General features: G+C 46.9%; 1 protein-coding gene across 1 annotated transcript; it reads left to right on the top strand.

Moving 5' to 3' along the window:
* The first annotated feature begins 397 nt into the window (after window positions 1-397).
* On the top strand, window positions 398-23,150 carry CPA4 (carboxypeptidase A4). Its single transcript, XM_008705881.1, has 11 exons — window positions 398-1,677; window positions 6,848-6,929; window positions 7,356-7,490; window positions 8,583-8,681; window positions 11,321-11,422; window positions 12,671-12,784; window positions 13,506-13,616; window positions 14,857-14,947; window positions 16,365-16,564; window positions 17,531-17,615; window positions 21,803-23,150. The coding sequence occupies exons 1-11, from the start codon at window positions 1,610-1,612 to the stop codon at window positions 21,988-21,990; spliced, it is 1,275 nt and encodes a 424-aa protein (XP_008704103.1). The 5' UTR covers window positions 398-1,609; the 3' UTR covers window positions 21,991-23,150.
* Window positions 23,151-23,655: the final 505 nt, after the last annotated feature.

Below are 23,655 nucleotides of genomic sequence, written 5' to 3'. Positions count from 1 at the left end.
TATAATTTCTTTTTAGACATTCATTTCCACTAGGGATTGAGATTTTCTACATGTTGATGGCTTTCTTTGGGAGCAGAATGTGGGAAGTGAATGTCAGCTTGCCTAGAATTCTGGGTATTTGATTCCTTAGTTCACATTTCTTGCAGATTTAGCTCTCAGCTTCCCTTGTTATTAATTTCAAAGCTGAAATTTATCTTGGAGTCCAACCTATGTTATGGACCAGGGTGGGCATAGGAGTTCACTTTCAGTGCTGGAAGGACGAAAGAGTCCTGATAAAGCCCCGAGCTCCATAATTCCTGACAAAGATGTTCCTTGACCCAAACTTACTTGGGCTTCTCTGAGCCCTCTTTTTCACTAGTCCTTGTCCTTGGGCCCTAAGTCAGTCTTAGCAAAGAATCCTGCTAAGTCACCCCCCCAGTCCTTGCTATCTGATTGAATTCCTCATCCTCCACCTTTGATGACTAAGTCCTTGGTCTGCCTTTGGAGAGTCCAGTTAAACAAGGAGCCCCATACCCTTGATGTCTCCTCTTAGCAATACTCCATCTACTGACCCTCCTCACTCTGCCTCAGTTTACTGTACTTGGAGTTGAACACAATTACTCTCTTCTGTTGTGTGAGCGCTATTGTAATAATCTTGAAAAAAGTCTTCCTTACAGTTTTAACAAGTGTCAGAATAATTTTTCTTTAACACCTCCAAAATGACCTTTGGTTGTATCCACCCCCCTTGAGCAAGAGCAGAAAGAATGATGTAGCCCACGGGGACAGTGGGATGGGGGAGGCTTTGGGTTTGGGATTCTGAATTTGAGGATTTGGAGCTCCCAGGACAGACTCGAAGGCCTCAGAGTCCCTGAAGAAGTTGGAGAGATCATGAGTGCCTTTCATTTATTCTGATGTGATTTGGTAGAAAGGATACCAGACTCAGAGTCTAGCAAGTGTAAGAAAGTCTCATTATTAATAATACCGTTAAGCCTTACCTTTACTCAGATCCCAAGGAAAACTGATTATTTTATTCAGACTAACACTTCTTCCTATCCCATTGACTTCATGTATTTCTACTTTTTTAGTGAAGTCATAAGAGTTAGGTGTCAGATTCATAACAGAGGTCACAAACTTTCATCATCATGGCCTGCTCTGGTGAAATTCTCTGACAGGGCTTATCAAGTGTGTGGTCTTGGAGTTGACTTGGGGTTTCTTTGATAGTCTTCACTTCTTCACTTTTCTTTTTCTTTTCTTTTCTTTTTTTTTAATCTAGAGGTAACTCCATTTCAGATTTACAATTTGGCCTCTCCTATCAGTATAAATTCTTTCCAGCACTGTGGGACTTCCCTATTTACTGAAAAAACACTATTTAAATACCAACCGATGAGCAATATGGCACCCTTGGCACAGACTTTTCCAGCCTGAGGAGCAAGTTCCTGACCTTGTAAATCAAGAGGCCTTTATCACTCAAAAGGAATGGAAGAGGCATCGGTAGGGGCCCACCTGATGTACCGTCACAGTTGCCAGGGTGCTTGGGAATCACATTAGCATTTTCGAGGACATGAGTCTGCCTCAGACTTCTTATAAATACAGCTTGACTCAGTCACTCTATGACTGACACCCTTGGGACATGAAGTGGTTACTATTCTTTGGGGCCCTTATTGGGCTCAGCATCTGTGGCCGAGAAAAGTTTTTTGGGTAAGTTCCTTTTGGACTTATTATTATTACTTGGTTAATTCAGTGATATGGGAGCCAAATGGATTTGAAAATGAATGGCTGATTATATCTCAAGTGGAGTTGGCATTGGGAAAGAAGACACGAGCTTGTGTCCCAGTTCTGCCCTATGTCATCCTGGGCAAGTTCCTTCTCTCTCAAGCTCAATCATATCTGTGAAATCAGGACGAGGTGGGCTCCACAGTCCCTCCCTGGCTCCCTAATCTCCTGCCAGTTCTTTTACTTCCCAGTTCTTCTTTCTTTCTTTCTTTCTTTTTTTTTTTTTTAAAGATTTTTTATTTATTTATTTGGCAGAGATAGAGACAGCCAGCGAGAGAGGGAACACAAGCAGGGGGAGTGGGAGAGGAAGAAGCAGGCTCATAGTGGAGAAGCCTGATGTGGGGCTCGATCCCATAACGCCGGGATCACGCCCTGAGCCGAAGGCAGATGCTCAACCGCTGTGCCACCCAGGCGCCCCCACCAGTTCTTATTTCTAAGGTCAGTTCCAGGCCTCTTCCACTTTTTTTTTTTTAAAGATTTTATTTATTAATTTGACAGACAGCCAGTGAGAGAGGGAACACAAGCAGGGGGAGTGGGAGAGGGAGAAGCAGGTTCCCAGAGGAGCAGGGAGCCCGATGTGGGGCTCAATCCCAGGACCCCGGGGTCACGCCCTGAGCTGACGGCAGATGCTTAACGACTGAGCCACCCAGGAGCCCCACCTCTTCCACTTTCTTACTTCTATATTCTGAAGTACCAAGAACTACCAGGAATTGTTTCTAATTTCCACCATGCTTAGGAGAAAACCTGGGTCTTAGGCTTTTTGGTTTCATCTCTCTGTTAGTGGTGGAGGCTTTGTAGACCTGGGGCTTTCTCATCAGCATCTGGGACACAGAGATTTGCTAGGTCTTGCCTAACCACAGTGGTGAGAATTGACATGTGAGGATACACCTGTACACTGTGTGTGTGTGTGTACATATATGCTCAACGCGCTCCATGCAGAATGCTTTGCGGTTTGCGGAGAAGACATTTGGGAGGTAGGGGAGATGAAAGGATGCCGTGGTCCCCTGCTAGAAGATTGAATTCTAATAACTCATTACTGCATAATGCTTTGCCATTTGCAAAGAGCTTTCATGTGCATTATCTTTTGGATCACGCAACAACTCTGCAGGCAGGGGTGTTATTTTCCTCAATTTAAACATGAAAAAACTCAGCCTTAGAAAGGTTAAGGAACCTGCCCAAGGCCACTTAGCTGGTAAGCAGGGGAGCTGGAACTCTGAAGGCAAAACGCATACCCTTTGCTGTAACACAAGTTAATCTCCAGATAGAATCCTTTATCTCGCAGATATATCTCTGTTAGTTTACTCTCTAATATGCTAGCTGGCTAAAGGGACTTGGGGGTTGTTTATTGAGGTAATTACTTATATGAGATGGAGTAATTTTTATGGTGATGACTTCTTTTCACACCTGGTGTCTACTGTCAAATAGCTCAGAGGGGTTAGGCATAGCAGGTGGCCGGAGAAGGAGATTTTTCCACAGGCAGCTCAGCAGTAGGTGTGTAATAACTATGCTTGCCGCCGTGTGGGCTGATGCATGGAGCTGTCAGGCTCTCACTGCAGCTATTCACATGGCTGGAAAAATCTTTATTTCTCAGGATACAGACTTTGCTTACAATGTAGCAGACACCTGAGTTGAGACAGCTGGGCCTGGTGCTGGAGTGCCCACCCCAGGAGCTTATAATGAAAGGGCTGCCTGCTGGAGCTGATTGCAGATGGTTTTAACTGATGGTGTCATCCTCACGCCAAAATCTGTTCTCACCCTATGGTAGGGAACCCAGGAAAGGCGGTGGGATCCTTCCAGGGGCTCACAGACATGTCCCACACACCCAGCTCAGTGAACATTTCTAACAAGGGGAAGCTGGCCTCTCTGAGCATTCAGGAGACGGGAGGCCAGAGCACGGGTTGGCTAGAAGGGGGGGACAGTACTGATGGAGATGAAGATGATGGGTTTTCTCCCCCACCCTCAGCCCTCAGCTTTTGTTCCTTCTACCCAATGCCCTACTGCTCCCGGTGTCTTGCTCTGCTGGTGTCTTCTGTCCTGCCCTTTGGTCATCTTAAGGACAGGACGGTGGCCAGGATGCCTAGAGGTACAGGGCAGGCAGAGAACAGGAATGTAGTTGCAGAACCGGTTGGAGGAGAACCAGCGGTAGCTGGCAGGCATTTAAGAGTTCCGTGGTGGTGGTTGGGGATATGGGTGAGAAAGGCACAAAGAACAGGCCACTTGGCTTGCCCGCATGGAAACGAGGGAGGGATAGAAGCTCTGCACCAGGGGGACTGTTGACTGTCAGAACGTGGGATGAGTGTGAGGGTGAGTGAGAGGAGGGCGCCAGGAGCACTAAGAACACCTGTGTGGAGTAGTAGGGGTAAACACAGCAACTTGCAAATCCCTATATATCCCCTCTCCCAGACAAATCTTCCACTTTCAGAGAGTTTGAGATCTTTGCATGGATTTCCAGACAGTGGAGATAGGTTGTGTGCAGCTATCTGCACTCTCAGGACTGGGAAAGAGCATTTTTCAAATAGAGACAAGGACAATTAGGGCAAGAAAATGGCTGCCCTTCACCAGGCGCCTACTTACGTTCTCTCTGCTTCTAGGTTTTTTTTGCTTTTTTAAAAGATTTATTTATTTATTTATTTGACAGGGAGAGAGACAGCCAGCGAGAGAGGGAACACAAGCAGGGGGGGTGGGAGAGGAAGAAGCAGGCTCCCAGTGGAGCAGGGAGCCCGACGCGGGGCTCCATTCCAGGACCCTGGGATCATGCCCTGAGCTGAAGGCAGACGCTTAAGGACTGAGCCACCCAGGCATCTCTGCTTCTAGGTTTTGATGGACTTATGCTCAGGAGAATGGTGTTAGATTCACCAGCGCCCTCCCCCCCCCACTTTTTAGCATCCTCTGAAGACTGTCCCTAACGTTGCCTCCGGGTTAGGGAGAACCTCATGGGGGATGACAGTTGGTTCTAAAGCCTGGGCGTGAGATTGCCAGGCAGATAAGGAAAAGGGCTGGGCATCTGGGCAGAGGGAACAGCATGTGCAAAGGCATGGAAGGGCAAAGGACGTGGTGAATTTGGGATTTCAGTGAGGCCGGAACTGAGAGCGTGGAGGAGGGAGAGGTGGAGGAGAGACAGATAGGGAAGGGCTCCACTCTGCACCAGTCCTTCCACTCTGCCTCTCTGTGCTCCAGTTGCGTCTTTGTGCTCTGTAACTTGGCTGATAGGGCATGATGAAATGTGCTGTGGCCAGTTAGATCCACGATGTTCCACTGTCGTGACCTGTGCCCAGGAGTATGGAAGTTCTGTGGCGAAGCCACCACTCCGGGAAAAGTAAAACGCATGCTCTGCGTGCCTGTGTAACATGGTGTTCATACTCTTGCGAGCCCCTTATTCTTATGTTCCTCTTTTTTTCCTGTTCCTTCTCCCTCCCCTCCTTCCTTGTAATTGCTCTAGTCAGTGCTGTATTTTACAGATGCCTCATTTTGCCGATAGAGATGGCAGTGCACAGGTGCTTTCTAGAACCCTCATTTTAAAGACTCCTCTTTTTCTGGAGTGTTGGGGGTGGGTTGTGACAGAGCATAAGTTCGGCAGATGGGCCTTGGTACTTAGCCAGGAGTAAGGATTTCCCTTCTGCTTTAAACCTGTTCCTTTTTTGGGAGGCTGCTTGCCTGTGTCAGGGAAATGGTGGTTTGACTCCCCATCTTCACGGGGCTTCAGTTCGACCTCTAGCAAGCGTGTTGGGTTCAGACTGAGACCTGCCCGGCCGGTGGCTTCTCCACTGTGGCCTCAACAGCTCCCAGGGGTTGTGCTCAGTGGCCCACCTCCAAGGACCCTGTGGAGACCGGATGAGCCAGGAGAAAGTGAGCCCTTTGGCGCTGGCATTTCCTCCAGACCTGCCACCTTTAGTGGCAGCAATTCTGTGGTGGACCTTGCCTCTTTGGGGCTGGACTAGACCCCCTGGAGATTCTCCAGAATCTCCCCGAACAAAGTTAAACCCTGAGAGTCCCATCTGGATTGAGCCGGTTTTCTGATGATAAGATGCGGATCTGCCACGTGAGGCTGCACATTTAGCTCCCTGTGACAGAACCATTTTCCCTGTCAACAGGTCCTTCAGCCCACAGCCCTCTCCAGCAGCTCTTCCCGCATTCATTCGTGTAAAGGGATGACGCATGTGACAGCGTCGAGTGCGGATTCATTCGGGCTGTCACCTAGCAACGGCCTAATGGCTCCCCTGGCTCCCTGAGCCGGCTGAGAGCACAAAGGCAGCTTTTCAGGCTCGGCCTTCTCCCACCCACACACAGGACTTCGGGGGCCTCGGCCCCTGCCGCTGCTGCGGAAGCTAAATGGTGTAGATGAAGCAAGTTCAGGACAAACAACAAAGGGGGGCTCGGGACTGGCCGGCTCACTTCTGGGCCTTCTCAGGGCCCCCTTGGGAGGATTGAATCCCAAGTCAGCCCCAGCACCCTAGCCCGTATTGTACTTCGCATTTGTATAGAGTTCTGGAGCTGGACAGGATTGAGAGACCACCCAGCAAATAGCTAACCCTCCAAGGATGGAAGGTCTGTTCTCTTTTCCAGCTCTTTCCAGCGTGGACCTTCAGCTAGAGTTTCAGTCCTAGCCCCTGACAGTGAAGAAGTGCTTCTTTATGTCTTGAGTTAGCTTTGCGTGTAACTCAGGAACATTCCTTTCTGCAAAATATATATGTTTTTCATTATAAAGTAATATGACCACATTACAGAAAACAGATACAAGGGGAAAAAAAGTCAGTCATCCATAATCCCACGACCCGGACATAAGCACTGTCAGCATTTGCTATATTTCCGTTGTCTGTTTTTCTTCCAATGCATCTGCTTTTTCCATACTTGTAATCATGGCATACACACAATTTTGTGTCCTGCTCTTTCACTTAATATTTCCCTTCAAGTTATACTATAAGCACTTTTTCATATTTGCCACATAGTCTTATTTTTAATGGCTATACATTATAACCAAAGACTAGACCATTTCCTCTCATTCGGCCCAGTTATGTCTGGGACATAGGCTTGGGGTTTATTTGCCAGCTGAAAGCTCACCATTATCTTGTTTTTTGTTTTTTGTTTTTTTCTCCAGGGACCAAGTTTTTAGGATTAACGTCAGAAATGGAGACGAGATCAGCAGACTAAGTCAGCTAGTGAATTCAGACAATCTTAAGGTACCTGGTTCTTCTTAGTCCTCTTGGGTATCTCTGACTTCTGTGAGAGAAGACTCTTGCACCCTGGCATTGTTACTCCTGGAGAGTTTTTGGGTATAGTCCTGTATTAGTTAACGTGCCCTCACAGGATTGCAAGGGCTGATGGGGAGAAGTACCGTGATCACAGCACTGCTGTCCTTGGAGCTGGGCAGCCTCAACGGTGGGCTCCATCTTTCTATCTGCCATTGACTTACCACTTCTTTGACTTTGCCAGATATTGCCTTCTGGGTAGGCCAGACACAGCTGTGAAATGGGCAAAGTTTGCCCTTGGGCAGAACCCAGATCCTTAGGGATCACCCTGGCTTTTGGCAGTTGTTCTGGAAGAATGAGCTCATTGTGCCTTTTACCTGAACTGTCCTTTAACCTGGTTTTATTTCTGTTCTCCAGCTCAACGTCTGGAAATCTCCCTCCACCTTCAGTCGTCCTGTAGATATCCTGGTCCCGTCTATCAGTCTGCAGCCAGTCAAATCCTTCCTGAAGTCCCAGGGCTTAGAGTACTCAGTGACAATTGAAGACCTGCAGGTGGGTAGGCCAAGGTCCCTAACTGGTCTTGCATAGGACAAAGCACACAGAGTGGACCCGAGACATGTGCAAGTCCTGGTCTTAGCCTTCTGCATTTTATAGATGAACTCACTGAGGTCCATGGAAGTAAAGTGCAGTGACTTGTTAGTGGGAACATGTAGTAGAAAGGGCATACATAGGTTAGGGAACTGGACGGATCTGGATCCAAATCCTGATTTTGCTAACTATCAGCTGTGTGACTTTTGACACGGTATTAACGTCTTGAGTCTCTGTTTCTTCATCAGTAAAATGGTAACAGCGGTGCCTACTTCATACAATTTATTGGGAAAATTAAATGTATTAAGTGTATGTGGAATGCCCAACGGTACTTGGTCTGTCATAGATGCCCCACAAATATGAAGCCTCTCTCCCTTGTTGTATTTGAAGTCAAGAGGGAAGAAAGTGTGTCTGTGTGTGTGTGGGAGGGGGTATTGGAGACCAGTCATAAAAAGCATCTTTTGAGAAAGAGGGAATGTCACCAATAGTTCTCAGCGTAGGGAACATCACCACCCAAGCCAGACACCCAAGCCTCACGACCTGTATCTGAACAGCAGGACAGTGCCTGGCTCATGTTCTCTCCTTCACCGAGGTGGGTTATGGACTAATTGGTGATTTGGCCCAAGAGTTTCCTGATGGCGTGAGCAGCTGTGAGCTTATTAATCATCCTCACATGTCACAGACATCTGCCAGGAGCCTTCAAAGTATGAGTGGTTATAAGAATTTCTTTGTTTCTGAATGGTTTCCCAAGCTGTCTATTTCAGAGGCACTGGATACCAGATGCGGGCTGATGTCTAGAGAATTCATAGTATAGAATAACCAGATAGCACATATGTTGCTTTTGGGGAGTAAGTGGGTTTTGAACGGGTGATGTACATTGGTGCCAATAAATAAGGTTTTATAGATATGTGGAAGAACTCTGACCCCCTTTTACACCTTGATGTTTGTGTGCCAAGGGTGCCGCCATCTTGGCCAGCTCATGCCAAAATATGGCAGAAACAACATGAACCTCCATCTCCAGTGGGGCACTTCACAGCGTTGCCGTGTCTGTTTTAGGCCCTCTTAGATAATGAAGATGAAGAAATGCAACACAATGAAGGGCAAGAGCGGAGCAGTAATAACTTCAACTATGGGGCCTACCATTCCCTGGAAGCTGTAAGTGTCTCAGAGCAGGTTAAGATCAAGGTCATCGCCATCCTGGGTTTCGGAACCCCCTTCCTTACTTTGAGGAGACGTTAGTCCTTAGCACAATATGTCTTCACTAAGGGGCTAAAATGTGAACACTACCATTTTTTGGTAATTCTTGGGTTGTTTATCTCCCACCAGCACCTAAGAGCGTAGTGAGACACAACTGAACATTTTCTCCCACATGCATCCTTCTTTTCTAAGGCAACCCTTGAAAGAAAACCATGAAATAATTACAATCATTTCCGTCCTTGTAATTCAGCCTTCTTATACCCCACCATAATCCCTGTATTTTACTCACCCGGATTAAAATGTTACTTATTCCAGGCAAGTAGACAGTGGTTATTTCCAAGGTTAACCAAATATTTCCACTCATTTATCATGATTACTTATAATGTATATTTGTTCTATAATGTGTTTTGGTGCTGTGTTTAGTTAAAAACCACTTTATATAGACGACTGACTTTCAAGGTAAGCCAACCCTTCCAATAAAAAACTTGGAGCAGAACCACTTAATATGATATTAGAACTTGAGGAATCAAGAGGGGCTATAGAGTGAGACTGTATCACATGTCCTATAGTTTCCCTGTGACCCTCAATGTCTTCTACATTAGTCTGGAAACCCTACTAGCTCAGAACAACACCTCAAAACGAAATTGTTATTCTCCTTCCCATACCTGCATACACGTTGTTCTTTATATCCAAAGATGGGGTTCCTGGCATGCTTTTCGTGAGGCATAGACTTCGAGTTGTTTTTCTTCTAGATGAGGGATTATTTCCAAGGTTGACCAACTGTTTTCACTTCTTTCCCATGATTGTCAGTAGCTTTGTGTAGTGTGTACACTTCCAACCGCACTGCCCCTTGATCCCTTTTGTGACCAGTGACACACATCTGCCAAACAGCTGGATGAAGTTAGGAGTTCAGTCCAGGGCCATGGACAAAAGCAGAGCTCAGGGCTCACACAGGGATCAGACCCATGACGTGAGCCTTGTTAACGTGGCGCACTCCCTAGCTGAGCTAAGTGGTTGCAAATGTCACCCAAGACCCCGGGAACTCCATCCCCTCCCCTGCCTGCTATGGGCGCCGCACTTTCTCCTGCACTTGCTTTTGCTGTCTGGCTTTAGGGGTCACTGCCGTCTGATGGCAGCTTCCCCCACTTCCCCTGTCCCCCGTGAGGCCTTCTGCTATGCCTCGGTGTACCGTCTCCCTCTTGGCTTGATCACATACAGTTCTTTCTAAAAACAGCTTTGAAGAGCTCTCATCCTTTAACCGCTTAGGCCTGCTTGGGTCTCTGGTGGGAGTCTCATGTCTGTCTCAGTCAGGGTTTCCAATTTCAGTTTTTCTGTGTGTTGTTGTGGTTGCCGTTGTTTCTGTTAATTTCCCAGCTGAGTTTCCACCTCATGTTGGCAGTGTGAATTTGTGCCCCTCCCTCCCGATATAGCTTGGTGTTTTAACTTCTCCTGGGTGACTCTCTTGCCTCTCATGGCTCAGGGTGGGCATCCAGCTTTTGCTTCACTTTCTAGGGTCAGTAGATAGAGTTTCCAGGCCCTTTTCATGACTGGAATGGCCAGTTCTCAGCTCTCAAGTTCCAGCTCCTTGCTCCACTCTGGGTCCTGGGCTCTTTATCGCTATTCCTGGGTTGCTGTAAACCCTCAGTGCCTAAGGCAGATATCTGGTCCCAAGGCTCCATTTTCTGATGCATATTTTTCTCCTCTGTAAAGCTCCCTCTTCCACTTTTAAGGTCTAAATATAAATTTCTTTATTTCCTTCTTTTGCCCCTCAGAAGTTTTGAGCAACAAAGATGGATGAACTCTATTTAAATCAAGTTTTTTTTTTTTTTTAGAAATTGAAACTGAAAGGAAGCATCTGTAGCCATTATTTACAGTTCTTCACTATTCTCTTAGGGCCGTTAGAGGAATCTCCAAAGTGGGGTGCTTGTACTGCAGGGTGTAAGCAAAGATGCTTCACTGGGATGGAGTAAGAAACTATTACAACTTCTATTTACGTTCCACTTACTTTTATATTTATTGTTAAAGCCACCATTTTTGTTTCTTTTGTTTGTTTGTTTTATAAGGTACGTAATATATTTGGTACATTATTCCAGTGGTATACATAATATGTTGTATATATTTAATATATATAATATATGGATAATATATGCACATTATAAAACAAATATATATATATGGTGTACGCTAATTAAAAAATAAACTGGTGGAGAAAGTGATGGAAAGGTTTGGAAAGGACCGTTTTCAAGAACCTTGGCTAAATGGGGCAATTGCTGATTATCCAGTCTAGTGTGGCGTGAAGGACCACACTGCTAGAGCAGTATTTGCACTAGTCTCTCTAGTTTAGTGGCCTATAATTTTATGGACAGAAAAAATGTGTTATTCTCTAGAACATTGTGGAAAAGGACTCTTTAGGCAGTTCTTCAAGCATAAGTATTCCATGGCGGTAATATTGTCAACCCCGAGATCGAAGGGCTGGATCTAATCATTGATAAATCAATAAAGAAATCATTGGGATCAGTAAGATGAAGTTCACAGATACCTACCCAGAGCTGAACAAAATTTTCAAATGCCCCTAAGTTCACTTTTTCATGCTTCAGATTTACCATGAGATGGACAGCATTGCCAGAGATGTTCCTGACTTGGCGAGCAGGGTGAAGATTGGGCATTCGTTTGAAAACCGGCCCATGTATGTACTGAAGGTGAGGCCCCAGGCTCCTCAAGAGGCCTGACTGGACTCAGGCTCCTGGTCCCTTGTGTCCAGAACCCAGCCCTCAGACTCTGAAGAAGGCAGCTTTTTAGGTTCTCCTTGACTTCAGGGACACAGGGAGACATCTACTGAGATTCAAATTTGGTGTGACCAAGAGTCCCCTATTTTTGCCTAATGTGGAAGGAGTTAGAATTTAGAAGGAGTCCATCCCATTGCAAGTTTTGACTGAAAGGCAGGATTAGCGGGTTAGCATTCCAGAAAGCGCTCAGATGGGCCACAATCTTTTGCCTTCATTTTTACCTCTAAAAAGCAAGTCAAATTGGGATAGTTCTACAAATTCTATTCTGCTTTTAGGGGTACTTATTGGAAAAGCAATCTAGGAAGCTAATTTTAGGGTTGATGTAATTTTAAGCCCAGTCTATGATCCTTGGCTGCACAAAGCCTAATTTCTAGATATTTCTAACAGATTCACGTCTATATTGGCAAAAGAGGTAGAGAATTTATGGCAGGGACATAAATTACATAAATAATCCGGCCAAATGAATAAAAAGGAATTTGGAGATATGAACCATGGAACAACTGATGGTGCTAAGAATTTGTCAAATCCTTAGCTTCATAGAAGCCCTGAAGAACCCAGGCTCGTGGCTTGAATTACCAGCCAGAGGTGATTTGCCACTGAGCTGGTCGCTCTAAAATAATCCACATAAATTTAGATTATTTGCCAACCTGATGGAGACTCTGGCTTCATTAGCACCACGCTTTGACCCAGGGCGGCCCGGCCCCGTGCTAGAAGGCAGGAGGCAGAATTCATTTAATGCCATTTGCAAAGAGCTATAGTGAACCTCTCTCCTCCTCCTTTTAAAATCGAATTCATTTACTGCATCAACTAGAACGGGCTGGTTCATGCACTCTTGGGTCTCTCTGTTGGGATACCATTTGAGGTCTTTCAAGAGACATAATATAATCTCTAATCACACTGGCATTATCATTCACAATAGCAATTGTTTCCCCTTCCCATTTGCTTCCAACCCTGGAGCAGCTCAAGCGGCTGGGCCTCGCCAGCCAACCAATTAAGCTCCCTGGTTGCGGATAAGCCTGATAAATAGATGGTGCCCTCAGGAACATTTGGTCTCTGAATTATCTTAAATGGAGTAAATGAATAGGGGTGAGCTGGGGAGAGGAGAGGTGAGTGGAGACATGGGCAGGAGGGTCATTTTCTGGCCTCTTTGTCCTTTCACAGTTCAGCACTGCCGAAGGCAGGCGGCGGCGGCGGCAGCCGGCCATTTGGCTGAACGCAGGCATCCATTCCCGAGAGTGGATCTCGCAGGCCACGGCGATCTGGACTGCGAGGAAGGTCATGTCTCCCGGTATTAGCTGAGCATTCTGGCGGGCCCAGGGTGCCCCTGCAGGGTCCCAAGAGGCTGGGCCCGGGGGACGAGGTGGGAAGGCACTCTGCACAGACACAGTAGGCCAGGGGGCCTTTTTGGATTGGAGAAGCAAAAGGTCAGCGCCCTTTGGTCAAGCCATTGTGGCTAAAGGACAAAGTCCATTCATGGCTGAGAGCAAGCTGATGAGCTACAGAGGTGGCCCCGAAACACTGACCGAGAGTCAGCCCCGCAGAAAGGGGTGAAACTCAGATGAACTTTGCCTTCAGCTCCACCCTAGCCCTCCAGACCCTCAGGGACCTCATGCTGTCTCCGTGTCCCCCTGGAGAGTCTGCTTTAAGGCAGCACTAGGGAGAGGAGGAGTGCTGTGTGTGCAGGATTTCCTTTCCCTGCCTGTTAGCATGGGGGCCCAGATTCCCCAAAACTAGGGTGATGTGTGGCTCTTCCCTCCCTTGTTCCCATCCCCCGGAAGGAATGAATCAACCAGGCAGCCCCGGACTCCTTGCAGTTGATGTCATCATGAAGCCATGTTCCCCCAGGTTTTGAAGCACTCCCAAGAGCTTTGCAGAGAGCTGTGTCTATGAGGGTGGCAGGGAGGCTGCAGAGGGGTATCTTTGGAAGATACACGGGCTTAGACTGAGCACCCCAGCTGGCCATGGCATAGCTGACAAGCTTCTTGTCTCTGCTTAGATTGTATCTGATTACGGGAAGGACCCAGCCATCACCTCCATCTTGCAGAAAATGGACATTTTCTTGTTGCCGGTGGCCAATCCTGATGGATATGTGTACACACAAACTCAAGTGAGTAATACTGAATGAGCTGGGCTTGACGTTAAGAAGAGTCTGTTGAATTTCTTGCTGTGCCACCTAAACAGTTGGAGGAACGTGGGGAGAACTCCCACACATATGCACGTTACGAGCTTCCTTGCGCTCCCATTTTTCACTCGTTCCCTGAGCTGAGAGCCACCAGGGAATATTTTTTCTTAGAGAGAATAGTCTAATGAACTCCCTATCATGCACGGATCTTGAACAATTATCAACACTTTACCAATCTTCTTTTCATTTCTTTCCCTCCCACACATTTTTTTTCCCTTTTGTTTAAAAGCAAATCCCTGACATCAGGTTATTTTACCCCAAATTTCTTTAGTACGCATCTCTGGTTGATGATAATTAAAACAAAACAAAACAAAAAAACCCCAAACAATACACCACTGTCACTTTAAAAAAAAATTAATGGAATTTCTTTAATATCATCTAATTCCCCCAATTATCTTTTAAATGTCTTTCGAGTCAGTTTGTTGAAATCAGTACCCAAATAAGGTTTGCACCTGTATTTGGTTGTTCCGGCTTCAGGCTTTTTTTTTTTTTTTTTAATGATATTTTATTATATTATGTTAGTCACCGTACAGTACATCCCCGGTTTCGGCTTCAGGCTTTTTAAATCTATGGCAGTTACCCACCCCCACCCCTGCCACATGCATCTCTCTTAAAAATGTCATTCCTTTGTTGGAGAAACCAAGTAAATTGTCCTGTAGAATGTCTCACATTCTGAATTTGGCTGATGGCTCCTTTGTTGTGTGTCATTTGTTCCTGTACCCCCCGCATTTCCCCTTCACTAGTAGTCAGTCAGATCTTGAAGTTTGATTGGATTCAGGTGCGTTTTTTAGGCAAGAATAAAGCACTTGCTGTGCACTTCCTGTCATGCCGGGGATCGTACGATGTCTGTCTGTCCTTCTTCTGCCGAAGCCAAAAATTATTCAGTGGGTCAGGTGCTACCAGGCTGGTTCTTGTGTTACAAAGTTCTCATCAGGACATTTTGGGGAGTCCTCTCTGAGCTGGAAGGGCTGAGCCTCCTTTCTGTGGGAGATGAGAGGAGGCCGCTCAGTCCGTGGGGACCGGAGTCCCGGTGATCCTCCAGGCAGAGCTGCAAGCAGCTTGCCCCCTCCACGGTGCCCGTGTCCATCACAGACCTCAGAGAACACCTTGCTTCTCCTGTGCCCTGACCCATCTCTGAATGCTTGTTCCTTGGTGGCCTTTTCAGAACCGACTATGGAGGAAGACACGGTCCCTCAGTCCTGGAAGCCGTTGCGTTGGTGCTGATCCAAATAGGAATTGGAATGCTAGTTTTGCAGGTAGGCTGGGAAGGTGGCTTTCACACCTCGTTGCCCCTGGGGAGCCTGCTCCTCAGGGCTCCGAGCTGGCAGTGAGGGAGCCGGGTTCCAGGTTGGCTCGTTCCTGCTTCACTGAGAGACTTGGGTCAATCCCTTACACTATGTCTTGGGTTTTTTTCTTTTTTTTAAAAAAACATTTTTTGGGGTAATTTTGAAAGGGAATGACTCAGCAATTCTTGTTCTCCCGAAAGAACACTAACATTTTAAAAATGGTTCTAGTCTTAGATGTACAGATCCACGCCTTACACCCTAGTCATCCCTGCTTCTCCCGGGCGAGCAACTAGGTGGGTGGAAGGGCTCCTGGTGGAAACTGGGAAGAGAGCAGTTAGCACCGTGACCCTAACAGACCAGATCGTGTGACGTGGTGAGGCTTCAACTCCAGCAGTTGACCCTTAGATGCGTCAGTGTGATGCGCAGCCCTTTGGTGTCATGGGAAGGACACGAGAATTAGGAGACCATTCTGAGTTCCAGCTATTTAAAAATCATCCCTACAGCCGTGCCCACTGGCTGCCAGGTATTTTCCTGTGTGTTACCTTATTTATTCATCTGACCCAGTGAGTGAGTTTTATTATCTGAAACGAGACAGTCGAAGCTCAGAGGCCGTCTCAGGAGCCTGTGGTCAAGAGTTAGGGTCGAACCTCACCTTGCAGCTCCAGAACCCGATAGTGCTTGCTCTCGCCCTTCCACAGCTGTGCTGATGTCCTGTCTTCAAAGTACTTCTTGCACTTGCACACTCGCCTGCCACTCGCACCATGGCGGGGAGAATAATGTGCCTGTGGGGAAGGAGCTGATAGAAATGTGGGAACTGAGGGCATCAGAGTGAAGTCAGATCTTCCCACAACTGGAGGTGTTGCCCACATGCCAGGGGCCTCCGGGAGCTAGCTGTGAGGTAGTGCAGAAGGCAGTGTTTCTCAATACCTGTCAGAGGCGAGGCTTTAGCCACAGCGATAGATTATTTTTGGCAGCACTTGGCCATTAAGATCTGAACCAAGAGAATGAGTTGACACCAGAATAAATGGAGTCATTTTCATTATTAATTGGTATTCATATTAATTATCTAGAATACTTATTAATTACAACTCATTGTCATGTATGATATTAATTATTTATGACAACTGTTAGTGATGCAATACAAGGTCAACTCTATCCATTTAAAGGAGTCCTTCCAGTTTTTCCTCCTCCGCTGTGGCAGATCCAGTACCCTCCCACTTCGGCACCCTCCCCGCCACCCACACATGTTGCGGACTAGGCCCCTGGGGGGCTCCTCACATTGATCTGTCCATGGCCAGCCTCTTCTGCCCTTCCTCCAGGTTGAGTGCCCTCCATTTCTTTGTTCTTGCCTATGGGTTCATGTTTCTGCTTGGGCCTCCCCCCACAGGAGAGGGAGCCAGTGACAACCCTTGCTCTGAAATATACCACGGACCCCATGCCAACTCGGAAGCGGAGGTGAAGTCGGTGGTAGATTTCATCCAAGAACACGGGAATTTCAAATGCTTCATCGACTTGCACAGCTACTCACAGCTGCTGATGTATCCATATGGGTACACGGTCAAGACGGCCCCAGATGCCGATGAACTGGTGAGTGATGGGCCGCCTTCCACCTAGCCCTGGGCCTGCTTGACCCTGGGGTGCTGCCACAGTGGTCCTTCTGCAGCTTATAGGGAAAGGCCGGGAGGCCGGACTTATTTCATTCAGGGCTTGGTCTTCTCTCCCTGTCCTTTGGAATGTGCCATCAGACCTACCGGGGACAGGAAGAAGACAGTTCTCCTTACTTCTGTGTTTGCTGTGAGTTTCAAGAACCACACCTGACCCCTGCCTTTCCCTCTCAATTGTTTTTCTGACCAAAATACATGATGGGCCTACCGCTTGCCAAGAACTGTGGGTGGCATTGTGGTGGGTAAGGGGAAGGTGCTCCTCATTCCGGTCAAGGTGGAGTTTAAGTAGGGTTCAGGCTACAGCCTAGGGGTGCTCTGTGTCACATAGAGTGACTCACCCTAGGATGTGAACAGGCACTTAGGGTGGCCTGACTGGAGCAGGGCTGGCATCTGTAGGATGACTGCAGGCTTCTCCCTCTGTGCTTGTCGGCTCAAGAGCGCCCCCCTCCCCAGGGCCACAGCTAGCCCACAAACCCCCCAGCAGATGCAGGGCTCATCCTAGGGGTGGGCTCGATTCTGGTCTCAAACAGGCACTCCGCATGAGCACATCCATGAACGATGGCCCTGTCTCCACCTCCACTCTGGGAACACCCAACTCTCAGAGGTTTTTCTCTGGAACATACTTGGCCTTCTCACATGTTCACGAACGTGACATTCCCATCCCTCAGGATAGGTGAAGATGGTGGTGCATTTACAGGTTGGGTTGGTGAGCAGCCCTCTGCATCTCTGTGTATCAGGCTTTGGCTCTGGTTGGATGGAAAAGAAGGAGACCGGAAGGGAAACTTGAGGGAAGGGCCGAGAATCTTCCACACCATTGCAGTGCAGAAAAGCTGAGGGGTGTAAGGCTGTGGGATCCACTCTTTCTCACGCCGCTCGTTCCCCCTCCTAGGACCAGGTGGCGAGGCGTGCGGCCAAAGCTCTGGCTTCCCTGTCGGGCACTACGTACCAAGTGGGTCCTACCTGCACCACTGTCTGTAAGTACTTGTTGTGTCAGTTATTTAGAAAATGCTTGGAAAGGAAACTTGAAATGAAGTGGGAGAAGAGCTGCAAGTTAGGCTTACTACGTTGTAGTCTGTTTTTGCTGTTAGTAATAGACCGAATTTGCGTCAAGCCTGTGGGATGATAGCTGCTGTGGGCGGTCGTCTCCATCAGTACCATCAACATGGTCATGCTATCTGTCACGTGCCTGTGGAGAGTTGAGTCCTGCTGGTGTGCTTGAGTCTGTGTCCCTTCTATTCCATGAAAGATAGTTTATCAGAAATTCCTCAAGCCTATCATTCCATTTTCAAAGGAAACCCACCTTTGGATAGGCAGACTGAGGTGGTGATAGGGGGCTGGAGGAGAGCCCCTCCCTTCCCATCAGAAATGAGCACGTGTTGGAGCACAGCGTGCTGGGAGCTGGGGTCCTCTTTGCAATGGTTAGTATCAAGCCAGAAACCCCCGAACAAACTCTACCAAGACTCCAAACCTGACGACAGTCTTGAGGCTCATTACCTACAGCTTCAACCTCATTTTGAGGAAATACCTTTGTTTTGGTTTCTCACTGAACTGTTTCATCTGAGTGTTTCACTCTGTTCCTACAGCTCCTTCCAGTTCCCTCGTGCTGGGAGCCTGAGCTTTACACTTAAAGATCAAATTGAAGAATGTTATCATTCTCCGAGAGTCTAGCTATCAATAGGAAATAAAAATACGAACATGAGGAACATGGTTCTGACACCTTTAAAGCTAGTGCCCTTCTCCCTTCCAGTGCCTCCTCTGTAAGTAATTTTCCCACAGTGGGCCCATCCTCAGACCCCCTGCAAACTTGCTGATATTTCTGTCCTCTTCCATACCATAACTCTCCCATCCAATTGCTTCACCCTCAGTTAGCTGTTCCCTTCAGTCTTCCTCTCCTGGAAAGTTTCTCCATCCCCCCTCCCGGATTCTCCTCTGTACTCTGACCTCAGCACTCTTGTCTGTGTTTCATATGCCTCCTCGCTGCATAGAGCAATTAGCCTGATGTTGGTGTTTGTGTGGCTAATTGTGGCAACCAGCCATTAATTATTCATGGTTGATTATTATTAGCGTTGTTAAATGGGAACTCCTCAGAGAAGCAGCACATCAGGAGAGTTTCTCCATCCTCTGCTTAATTAGTGAGAACTGAGTTGAAGACTGCAGAGAGATGAAGAGACTTGGTAGGAGTCCTTTGACGAGGCCCTCTCAAAAGAGCTTTGAGGGTCAGCACAGTCCTGGCTTTTGGGTCAAACACCAGGTTAAAGGATGGCCTTGTCATCCCACATCAAACACATTCTTCCCAGCGTAAGTTATGCCGAAATCAAGAGATACTTATCGGATTCCTCCAGAACAAGAGGAGGAAGGCTCTCCAGAGTGTTGTCCAGGAGACATAAATATTTCCTAAGTCTTTCAACAGCACATCTTCTGCATTCTTTAAAGGCTTTGTCTACCCTCCTTGCTTTCCAGAAATGTAATCAATGTTCGTATCATAACACTCTGATCCCATGGGTTGTTGCTTGTGCTACATGAAGAGTCGATGTTTGTCCCTTCAAGTGCCAGACCTTTCCTTAGACTAACCATTTTCACTGAAAATAATTCTCAAATGAAGTTCACACTTTCTTGTCTTTTCAAACAGAGCATGTACCAGGGATTTAAGCTCCTTTCTTCATGACAGAGTGGCCTTCTGCACATCAGTTGTGACGTCCCGAAGGCCTTCGTGCCATATTGCATGTTCAGTCCCTGTGCTGGACAGCCCCAAGCCCATTTTGCTTCTTTAATTCTTGTGTCTGCTTTTTTAGAGTTTTCATGTTTCCTTCCCCTGGTCAGACTGTACTGCTTTCAGGCCACCTGCCTCTAGCAACCTTGTCCCCTTCTCTTCGCTACTAAGAGCTGATACACAAGTTCTTTGGGCTCATTTGACTCGTGGACAGATCGTGAGTAAGAAGGATGTTCATGATGGCATTGTTTATAGTCACAGAAGCCTGGTGAGCAGCTAAATGTCCATCAGTACAGTACTGAATAAAAACACATTTGGTACAGGAACACAATGGAACAGTGTGCCCCCTTTAAATGAATGAGGTGTGTGTATATGTGCTAATAGGGAATAATCTTTAAATGTTAATCAAAAAATACAATGTGGTTTTTATTTTATTTATTGTAATTTTAAGTTTGTATTTATCTTATTATTTTTTTAAGGATTTTATTTATTTGAGAGAGAGAGAGCATGAGAGAGAGTGAGCACAAGCGGGGCAGGGAGGGGTAGAGTCAGAGGGAGAAGCAGACTCTCCGCTGAACGTGGAGCTTGAAATACAGGGTGTTTTTAATAGTATGTTCCCATTAATGTTAAAAGAGTAGATAGACTAGGACGCCTGGGTGGCTCAGTCACTTAAGCCTCTGCCTTCGGCTCAGGTCGTGATCTTGGTCCTGGGATCAAACCCTGGGTCGGGCTCCACTGCTCAGTGGAGAGTCTGGTTCTCCCTCTCTCTCTGTCCTTCACCCCTCCTCATGATCTCTCTTTCTTTCAAATAAATAAATAAATAAAATCCTTTTTTAAAAAACAGAGTAGATAGACTTTGAGCAGGGACCCAAATAAAGTGAAGTGCATGCACTTGGTCACTTTGCTCGTCAGAGGACTTATTGCCTCCTTCCAGAATATAAGATGTGTTCTGAAATACTTGAGCTTGCCATTTAAACAACCTCTGGAAACTTCTGGTGCCATCATCTGTTACTCAGCATGTTCTCAGGGTAGAGGAGGACTATGAGAACCACACAAGGATTTCAGAGACTGTAGGAGAACCTGTTTCATAACCTCACGGGGCATGTCATCACAATAGAAGCAGCATCTCTAGAAAAATCACAAGTGGTATCATGAGAAACAACCCTCAAGAATGATGGAAAAACAAAAGGACCCGTGTTTTCGTTGAACAGACATGTGCTATACTAAATGGACTGGAAGGAGGTTGAGAAAAGCATGGGCTTTTTTCAGCAGATGGCCTTGGGTTTCAATTCCAGTCCTGCCATTTTCCATCTATATTTCCTTGGATAAATTACTCATTATGAGCCTGGATTTCCTCCTCTGAAAAACAAGGACAGTGATACCCACCTCACTGGGTTTTTAAAGATTAATGAGGTCATAAATGTAAACTTTCCAATATAAATGGCCAGCTCATGGGAGATGTTCAATAAGTGATAGCTGCTATTGACATCATGATTTTATTATTCAGTGTCGTCCACACTTTGCACTTCTAGTGAGTTTCTGCTCTAGAAGGGTTTGGCTCGGAAGAAGCAGGAAAACGGGCCTCTTTCCCTTCCCCAGCCTTTTAGCAAAGGGAAGTCCCAAGGGCTATGCTTCTTTGTCTCTGTGTATCAGTTTTCTCTTGCTACGTAAAAAGTTATCCTAAAACTTAGCAGCTTAAAATAATAAACATTTATTTACTTCTACTTTTTCCCTGGGGTAGGGATTCAAGAACGGCTTAGCTGGGTGGCTGTGGCTCAGGGCCTGTCCCGAGGTTGCGGTCAAGGTGTCTTCCAGGGCTAGAGTCACTGAAGGGCTTGACTGGGCTGGAGGGGTTTGCTTCTCAGGTGGCTTACTCAGGTGCTGAGTACCTGCAAGAGGCCTCCATTCTTCACCACTCAGACGTGGCTATAGGACACTCTCTGACCGTCCACACACCCTGATGCGTGGCTTTCCCCAGAGCAAATGATCCAAGAGAGAGCGAGGCAGAAGCCACAGCATTTGTGATCTAGCCGTCACGTCTGCAATCTCCTGTTAGTTACCTAGGTTAGGGCAGCCCCACTCAGTGTTGGAGGGGATGATCCAAGGATGTGAAGACCAGGAGACAAGGGTCACTGGGGCTGTCTTGAAGGCTGCCTATCACACTCTGTGAAGATTGGTTTTGAGTGACCAGAAGGAGTTTACACAGTGAGTTAGTGACCAGGTGGGCACTAAAATTTAAGGTCTCTTGGTTTGAGATGAATGAAGACGTTCGTCCTGTAGGACAGCCTGAGGCGTATTGATCAGGCCAGTGGTTGTGTGTTGGTGGCCTGATGACCTTCAGAAAGAATGCTAGGTCCCTAAGGAGCCACAGGCCGGTAGAACTCCCGAGGCCTGCCCATCTAACCCTGAAAGGAACTGGGGTTCAAGGGTATATTCTTTTCTGACTTACAGATCCAGCTAGCGGGAGCAGCGTTGACTGGGCGTATGATAATGGCATCAAGTATGCATTCACGTTTGAGTTGAGAGATACCGGGCACTATGGCTTCCTCCTGCCAGCCAACCAGATCATCCCCACTGCAGAGGAGACCTGGTTGGGGCTGAAGACCATCATGGAGCATGTGCGGGACAACCTCTACTAGATGAGGAGCCCCACTCTGTCTCCAGTTATTTCTCCCCATGTATGTGTGCTCGCTTAAGCCATGATTAAAGGGAGCTTGTTCTTTCATGTGTGAGTCAGAGCCCTCTAGCTTTGTAGGGAGCACAGTTCTGCCCCTCCCCAGCCCTCATCCTTGAAGTTCATGCATTCTGGTGGTGCCCCTCAGAGAGGTGCTCTTGCCACCCTGCTGCGTTTTGGTCCTGCTGTTTCACTAAGCCCTTTGTGTGCCCTTCCTTTCACATAATTGGTTAGGCACGCCACACTTAGGATCACTCCGTACTGGGTAGCATGTCTCTACCTCATTTTTAGAACAAAAAACATCTAAGATGGTTCCCTAGCCTTGTCCAATCTAGCCAGCCTGGTGACCTTGCTCTGCTGGGGCCCCAAGGGATATGCTGTGGGCGACAATGCCTATCTTTGAGATCAGTCTCAAGGGTGACACAGAACTTCCTTTAATTTATCTCACTCCTTTTTGAACATATTTGTCTTTGAAAAATAAATCTTGTAGGGTTATCAGTACAGCCCATCTTCCTTTTTTTTTTTTTTGGTTTTTGTTTGGGGTCTGAATACAAAGTAGTGGATCACTTCTCATCACTGGGCCCCAAATTCCTAGGTATGACAGTTCTGATCATGTTCTTCCCTTGTTACACAGTGTAACTGGGATCCCAGAAGGGGATCTGTGTCACTATAGGTGCTGCTCACCCAGGAACCCTTAATGAAGTGGTGATCTCATAGCAGGATTGCTAAATTATCCCCATCTGTCCTAATGGGCTCACCTCTACTTTGCCTTTTGAACTCACTTCTGAGATCTTGCCCTCACCCTACGGGTCCTAAATCATTCCTCTGGCCTGGATAATCTCACTGCCCTGGCACATTCCCGTTTGTGCTTTGCTGTACCTCGTGTTTCCTTCTCCTGGCTTTTCTTTTGGTCTTCAAAGACAACCTCTATTTTGCATCCTTGACCATGAGTGTCAAGGTGGAGCAAGGATTCATCAGTCAGGCTTCTCTTGTTCCATTCCTTCTCAGCACATACTATCTTCCCCCCCTCCCCTTTTTTCAAACATGTCTGTAAATCTTACCCTCCTGCCTAGGATTTGTGCGGCATCTGGCGTGTGCTCATAAGCCAATAAATATTCAGTGTGAGTCTTGTGATCATCTCCTGTTCTTCGCCTTCACCTGAATGGAACCAAGCCATGGTTTTGAATATGCAGCTCTTTCTAATGTCAAAAGTCAATTTTAATCCCTGTCTGTATCACATGACATGTAGGAAGGCCTTCTCTCCATCAGGCCAAGGCGCCTCCAGGGCAGTGTTACCTTGGTGACTGCACTCTGGTCCTGGGTCTAGTTCTTAGTTTTTCAGCTCAGGAGCTTGGTATTCTCAGTGTCCATGTTGATTAGACTCGGGGATGCTGACTCACGCCCACAGAGCTCAGATAAGGCAGATGATAAAATCAGAATACGGATTTATTAATTTACATCATGGCATGTAACTGTTTAGTGGATTGGATCCTCACGTCGGTCTGCACAGTACATTCTCTCCCTGTAGGCAAGATACATGGGAAGCCAAATTATAATCAGAAGGTTGTTTAGCGAGCGGGGCATCAGAGCAAGGAAAGTTAATTACAGTCTATGATTAGAATTTTTAATG

Source organism: Ursus maritimus, unplaced genomic scaffold (genome assembly GCF_017311325.1).
Source record: "Ursus maritimus isolate PB19 unplaced genomic scaffold, ASM1731132v1 scaffold_3, whole genome shotgun sequence".
NCBI lineage: Eukaryota > Metazoa > Chordata > Mammalia > Carnivora > Ursidae > Ursus > Ursus maritimus.
This window is presented reverse-complemented; position numbering and strand designations above follow the sequence as displayed.

Coding starts and splice junctions, on each gene's coding strand:
- CPA4 (XM_008705881.1), top strand. CDS start 1,610: ATGAAGTGGTTACTATTCTTTGGGGCCCTTATTGGGCTCAGCATCTGT. Junction 7,491..8,582: donor TGACAATTGAAGACCTGCAG/GTGGGTAGGCCA, acceptor TGTCTGTTTTAG/GCCCTCTTAGATAATGAAGA. Junction 14,948..16,364: donor TTGGAATGCTAGTTTTGCAG/GTAGGCTGGGAA, acceptor CTCCCCCCACAG/GAGAGGGAGCCAGTGACAAC.